The following is a 7,046-nucleotide window of genomic DNA, read 5'->3' on the forward strand; positions in this document are numbered from 1 at the left end:
GGCACCTTTGTATATATATTAGTTACCTTTGTCTTTGTAGCAATCAACATTAGTTATGTGGGTATTCCAGTCACCTGTTTCAATAACGTGGATGAGACCATGACGTTCTTTGATCTACCAAAATAAAGAACTTGATGAATCTGTTTCTTGCACTGTTGTTAACCCAAGACCTCTCAAAGAAAGATTTTTCTTTGGAGAGATGTGTATGATAGAGAGGATTGTCGAGGAAGTTAAAAGGAAAGAACGTGTACATATGACTCCATTAATGGAGTTAGGACAGGTGCAATTTGATAGAGAGAGATGTTGGGCAATGGCCTAACACGCAACTAGAACACTGCCACCCTTCCTTCTCTGTCGTGTACAACTAACAAAAAGGACATGCCATCCAAACCCTAACCCAATCTAACTCCTCATTTCTTACTTCTCTTCCTCTCTTCCCATCCCCTAGTTTTAGTAGGAGCAGTGATGGAATCGACGGCAACATCCACTGGATCAGGTGACATGAAGGCATGCCCTCGTGGGCACTGGAAACCAAGCGAAGATGCGAAGCTGCTGCAGCTTGTAGAGCAGTTTGGGCCTCACAACTGGAACTCGATAGCTGAGAAGCTGCAAGGTAGATCAGGTGTGTTTTCTCTTACCTTCTCTTGCTCTCGAAGAACTGTGTGCCATGTGTTGTTTTCATCCTTTTGCAGGTAAGAGCTGCAGACTGAGGTGGTTCAACCAACTTGACCCGAGGATTAACAAAAGCCCATTCACAGCGGAAGAGGAAGAAATGCTGCTTGCAGCTCAACAAGTTCATGGAAACAAGTGGGCACTGATCGCACAGCTCTTCCCTGGAAGAACAGACAACTCAGTGAAGAACCACTGGCATGTCATCATGGCTCGCCGGCACAGAGAAAGATTAAAGCTCATGAGGAAGAGAACCGATCAGGATTTTACTTCGCAGCTACCTTTTGAGGTTGGAGATGGCACGAACGGTACAACTACTCCTGCATCAGCCTTCTTCGGATCAAGGATCCATTTGGTACCACAAGGATTTGGTTCAGAGAGAAGAAACTACTCCAGCTTTAGATGTAGTTGCTGTACTCTTGAGACTTCACAGCTCCATGATCAATCGATTCGCCATCGTCACCAAACTTACAGGAGTCTCAGAGCATGCGAGGATGGTCACAACAAGAGGGCTGCTGCTCCTAACTCCGAATTCTCCTCCGAGTATGATAGTTGTGTAGGCCATGCAATCAGACGTGGGGATGATAATGAGCAGCATGAGAGGGGCAAGAACGTTCCCTTCATAGACTTTTTGGGAGTTGGAATAACACCTTGAATCCAAAACCTCAATTAGCTGTAAAATATGATAGGAGAGAAGATGTGATATATACGTGATAGTTTCTCAGGTGCATTTGTTCTCATCAATGTAGCTTCCTTCTTTTACCCATGGCACATCAGTGTATGATATGCATGAAGAAGTGCAGGATAAATTATGGAGTTAGATAATTCAGTATTTGGTGAAAATTCTTTATAGTACAAGGAGAAACATTATATAATGTTGAAGAAAAGGTGAATTCCAAATTTTTTTTGGGTTTTGTTCGGGAAGTATCCTTCATTTTCATAATTCTCTAATGGCATTTTTTTTTTGTCTAATATCTATTTTTATTTTTCTATGAATGGGTTCCGTTACGTATTTTTACACTTATGTTATAGTATTTTCAGCAATATTAGAAAAAAATATTGTAACATAATTATAGTAATTTCATATTATTATTGAAAACATTATAATGTAGTGTAAAAATATTGTAACTAGATCGATTTATGTTGTGGATAGGTCCCTATGAAAAGGAAGGGGAAAGGGGTATTTCAAGTATTAGGTAAAAAAAAAGGATAGTGTTAGAAAATTTGAGGATGCTTTTTTTGAGAAAAACTCAAAAAGAAGTTTTTTTTTTTTTTTTGGAAATCTACCTTTGATGAAAACCTTTTGAATCTAGATGATCATAGAATATATTATATTATGAAAATATTATCCATGAAGATATTATTAATAAAAATTTAAAAAATAAATTGGAGAGTATATTAAAGGAATGATTTTATCATACTATTATAAGATCAACTATAGTATATGTATAGGAACGTTGAACGACTAAGAATTAATTTGCATAATTATGAATTGGTCTAATACTTATCTTTATTTATCTATGAATTGGTCGGTCTACGGGGTGAACCGATCTAGTTATAATATTTTTACACTATGTTACGGTATAAATTTGATAAAAATATTATTTATAATAAATAATATTTTTGCACTTTGTTATAATATTTTCAGTAATATTTAAAAAAACAGTGCAACATAGTCTTTTTTTACTCTATTATAGTATTTTATATTATTATTAAAAATATTATAAGGTAATGTAAAAATATTATAAGGTAATGTAAAGATATTATCCATGAAGATATTATTTAAAAAAATAAAAAAAATTAAATTGGAGAGTTTATTAAAGGAATAATTTATCATACTATTACAAGATCAGCTATAGTTTATGTATAGGAACGTTGAACGGCTAAGAAATAATTTGCATAAAAGAAATGTGTAATTGAGGTAAAAATACTGCACGTTATCAGAAAAGATGAAAAAAAATATTTTAATATAAAATAATTAAGTGTTTTTTCAAAATTAATATAGCAACAATTGCGATTAGTCATACGAGTAAAGATAGAGGAGGATCTAATAAGACTTAACTAGAAACAATATAATGAATGTTTGGCTATTCAACTTGTTTACATTTATTCTATCCTTTGTTCTTGGAATACATCTATTGATGGTTCCCAGAAACAACAGAGTTGTAATGAACTACAGATATGGGCCTTTGGATGTTCTACTAGACCGGCACATCAGATGGATAGTCGTTCCGATGTTTCTTGATGGTTTCGCGGAGTGATTTCTCTTGCTCCCGCAGGTTCGCAGGAACTTGATCATACACATCTGTGAATAGCTCGCTCAACGGAGGTTTTTCGGCTCTCTCTGCAACCTGAATAGCTCGCAATAGCTGCAAGATGGGATGCCATGCACAGAGATATTAGAGGGAATGGATGCTGAGAGAGTTCTGTATCACAAGCATTACAATTTGCAGTTTACAATACCTCCTTCCTGGTACTGCTTCTGTGTTCCACTTCAGCAGCTTCACTCCACCAGCCATTTCCTTCAACCCATTTCCTGAATCTCGACACAGGGTCTCGTGCAGTCTTCCAGTGCTCGATCTCATCGATCGACCGATACTTGGTGGAGTCATCTGATGTAGAGTGATGCCCCACTCTATATGTCAGTGCCTGTTCGTTTGAAGCAGTGTTGAGTTCAGCAATCTTGAAGAGTGATTTTATCAGTAAAGATTGACACCCCCACCTCAACCAAAACAGGCCTGCAATCATGGACGGCCATCTCGCGGGCAGCATGCACTGCACTGTACACAGCAAGAGCATCATTGCCATCGACACGGATACTGTGTATTCCATAAGCCTGACCTCGGACAACAGCACCGTCACCTACCATTTCAACAGCACAGCAATATTAGATCTAGTTTTGGGGGAAGATCCTAATGAACTACGTGGATTCGTCAATACTTCGAAATTGTTCTTCTGTAGGTGTGCTTATTGCCCATCCATTGTTACGGCAAAAGAAGATGACTGGTGACTCCATGACCGCGGCAAAGTTTAGTGCAGCATGGAAATCTCCCTGCCACAACATTTCTCAATCAGAAAAATCAATCATGCATGGTGGTGGAAGTTTTACTGATGCAGCAGTAGTGAACTTGCTTGTGTACCTCGCTGGTGCCACCGTCTCCGAAATAAGTGATGGTGCATGCATTCTTCCCGTCCGTCTTGAGGGAATAAGCAGCTCCAACAGCATGAGGGATTTGTGTACTGTGAAGTACAGAATGTGAGGAGAAAATATCTGATCTATATACTGGCTTATAAGAGGAAGTTGATCCTTACGCTATAGGCGATGAGACCGTGAAGTAATTGAGCCGGCTTGACCCATAGTGGATTGGCATCTGTCGTCCTTTACCATAATCTAACATGTTGCCAAAGCATTGGTTTGCAAATTCTTGCAAGGTGAAACCTCGCCACAAGAGCACACCAGGCTCCCTGTACTAGATTAAGCATGGTTATCCATAATGATTAGATTATGTCATCAGCGGATAACAGCAACAAGAGAAAAAAAGGATCATTCATTCTGTTTATGTACCTGAGGAAAGACGATATCATCCATGGTAAGAGCAGCAGCTGATGCAACATTTATAGCTTCCTCCCCATTAGAGGTAAGATAAAAGGAGATTCTTCCTTGTCTCTGAGCTTCATAGAAGATAGTATCCATAACTTGAAGAGTGACCATGTCACTGTACATTTTGATGGCGACTTCTTTGCTCACCTGATGTTAAAAAATGGATTTGTTAGCAACAATCAATAGCACACTAAAATTTTGTGAACTCTTCTTCTTACAATGCTCTGAAATTTCTGCTTTGTTCTGCTTTAAAAAAATTGCAAATCACTACCAAAGAGGGGAGAACGAATACCTCCTGGAATCTGCTGCCTGATATAGTTTGCCCATTGTCATCAAGAACACGGTAGCAGTTGATTCGTTCATTTGGAGACCCTGGTAAGAACCTCATTTCAGGGACAAACATAACCTTTCCTCCAGGAAAATCCAGCACCTGCCATTACCATGACGAAAATCCTTGAGATGCAGCCAGAAATCTTAAGAATCTACAAGACTACCATTATACTTCTGCAGTAGGTAAGTCTAATTGTTCGTAATGTAGTTGGAAACTACAGTCCTTGATCTATAATTTACTAAACCATGTAGTAATCTCAATATTCCAAGGACTCCTGAAATGTATAAAAACTAAGCAGTGGTCAAAGCCAAAACACTGAACCTAAAAACATAACTGGTAATTTATTTTATTTTCACCTCAGTAACATGAGAAGGACCTCCTTTCCAACCAACAAATTTATGTCCCCTTATCTAAATCCTGTTCCTCCCTTGCCCCGTTCTATCTCTTTGGCACGTTTTCCTTGGCTTTCCTGTCTTCTAGGATCAATAGTGAAATCAGGAACAGTTCTACTTTTGGATAAAATAATTGTCAAGTCTCCCAATTCCTAAGCTTGAAAATTTGTGGGTATATATCACTCCAAGTTGGCCACACATCCAACATAATATTTTTCAACAAAAGAAACCATCATCTCTTGCTTACTATCATCTTGCACAGTAATCTATTTAACACAGCATATCTGGTAAGGTCTCCTCCAATTTAAAGTCCTCAAATATCTCCCTATTGTTTGCTCAGCAATAAATTTAATCAACTTAGCAGATGAAGAAAAGTAGATCTAGGATTTCAGCCTTATATTTGTACACAAACCAGGAAGATTTGCTAGGATTTCTCAAGTTTTCAATTACATACAGTATAATCCTTCATGATGCTGTCTAAATAAGCATATAACACTTCCTTACTCAATAAATCTAAGTCAAAACATGACACACATAACAAGAGACCTATCAAAAACAAACTGTTGGCATTCCATTATATGTTTTCATGTCCATTAGCGTCATTCATGAATCCTGTCCTCCAAATGTTTCCACAAAATAGTTAAGCAAAAAAAAATAAAAATGATACATGAACTTCTGAGCCCATATGAAAAGTTATGAGTATTCTCCCAACTTGTCAAAGAATTCTTTTAACTAGAACTTTGCTATTCAATTCCATTGAGCAATCATATGGTTAAAGATCTGATACTATGCCTTTCATCTACCAAGTAAGGCCATGATCTGGTCAAACATTTTTATCTCTTGATCCTCATGCTCAAATTTGCAAAAGATAAAAAAGTAAGAAGCAACTTGTGGTATACGGCTGAAACTAATACAAGAAAGCATTAAATATCAGTCACATCTATCACATGGTCTCTACGCGGTGAGCGAATTAAAGAGAACCATGTACCGATTATCATGTTGATCCTTTTCCGTAAACATGACATAATGAATTCTCTTGCAATTTAACAGGTTTCTCCCATACAGAGAACGTTCAAATCTACAAGCAGATAGTACAAGCCACTGGGCATTTGAGAGGGAAATGTCAAAATTACATCAGAAGTTCTAATGTCGTCTATAAAATCCTTTACCCTTGAATTTAATAATCGGGACACCGACACTCACAGGAATCCAAATCCTCGTCACCAGCAACATCAACATCTTCCCTCCGTGAATGCATCGGGCTCTGCGTTGGGGCAGCTTTGGCACATTTTCCCATCACTACCCTCAAGTCAAAATCTTACCTGACCACCCTCTCAAAATGTCTAATAAAAAGAAGGATTCAACTAAACTTAAAACCTAAAAACCAAATATATCACTTTCATAAGAAAGATTGGGTACATAAACCCTAAGATAAATCCGGCACAATCGCATATAAGGCAAAGGATTAAACCTGATCACTGCAGCGATTGTCCACCTGCAACACGCCTTCACCAGCGGCTTCTCCCGACCCAAGGTGCCGTACCGGGCGAAGGAGACTTCCGTGGTTGCCGCAAGCCGGCGCCGGGAACAGAGGCGATGTAGGGCAGAGGCTACGACCAAAGGCGGCCAGAGAAGCCATCTTCCTCCACGCCAACGTTGGTGATCTCATCAATCGGACAGCCATTGTCGCACACTGTTACATAAACTCCTCGGAGAAGAAGGGGGGAAGAAATAGGGAGGGAGAGGGAGAGGAGAGGAGAGGAGGAGATGGTGAGATGGAGGAAGGAGTTTGTCTCATCGTTATCTGGGCTTGCTTGTCTCCTTTTCTCCCGGACCAATACGTACCATAAGATTACAGATGACGCAGCGATCCACGGACGATCATCATGACCGTTGTCGTCATTCACACAGCCGATACGATCACCACGTCAGCGTGCTCGTGGCCCGAGGTTTCGACCTACCGCGTTTTGGTCATTTACGGGGATCGGCTGCTTCGTATTGAGCAGGGTTCGGGTCTTGAGAAGACGTGTCGTACAGAGAGTGCACGTTAAGG

The 7,046-nt window shown here is 39.2% G+C and overlaps 2 protein-coding genes across 3 annotated transcripts; one reads left to right on the plus strand and one right to left on the minus strand.

Annotated features, from left to right (window-relative positions):
• Positions 1-277: 277 nt before the first annotated feature.
• LOC135584321 (transcription factor MYB54-like) lies at positions 278-1,552 on the plus strand. 2 transcript variants are annotated; one of them, XM_065141619.1, is made up of 2 exons: positions 278-613; positions 693-1,552. In XM_065141619.1, the coding sequence occupies exons 1-2, from the start codon at positions 466-468 to the stop codon at positions 1,322-1,324; spliced, it is 780 nt and encodes a 259-aa protein (XP_064997691.1). In that variant the 5' UTR covers positions 278-465; the 3' UTR covers positions 1,325-1,552. The 2 variants fall into 2 exon arrangements, with proteins under 2 accessions (XP_064997691.1, XP_064997690.1); XM_065141618.1 differs by having other exon boundaries at positions 280-622; positions 693-1,550.
• Positions 1,553-2,731: 1,179 nt separating this feature from the next.
• Positions 2,732-6,800, minus strand: LOC103979408 (2-oxoisovalerate dehydrogenase subunit alpha 2, mitochondrial). Its single transcript, XM_009395546.3, has 9 exons — positions 6,465-6,800; positions 4,563-4,700; positions 4,235-4,417; positions 3,982-4,139; positions 3,810-3,909; positions 3,610-3,721; positions 3,392-3,531; positions 3,133-3,318; positions 2,732-3,038 (listed from the first exon to the last, which is right to left on the minus strand). Exons 1-9 carry the CDS (start codon positions 6,675-6,677, stop codon positions 2,871-2,873), a joined length of 1,398 nt encoding a protein of 465 aa, XP_009393821.2. The 5' UTR covers positions 6,678-6,800; the 3' UTR covers positions 2,732-2,870.
• Between the last annotated feature and the right edge of the window lie 246 nt (positions 6,801-7,046).

Source organism: Musa acuminata, chromosome BXJ3-3 (assembly GCF_036884655.1).
Source record: "Musa acuminata AAA Group cultivar baxijiao chromosome BXJ3-3, Cavendish_Baxijiao_AAA, whole genome shotgun sequence".
In the NCBI taxonomy this organism is placed as follows: domain Eukaryota; kingdom Viridiplantae; phylum Streptophyta; class Magnoliopsida; order Zingiberales; family Musaceae; genus Musa; species Musa acuminata.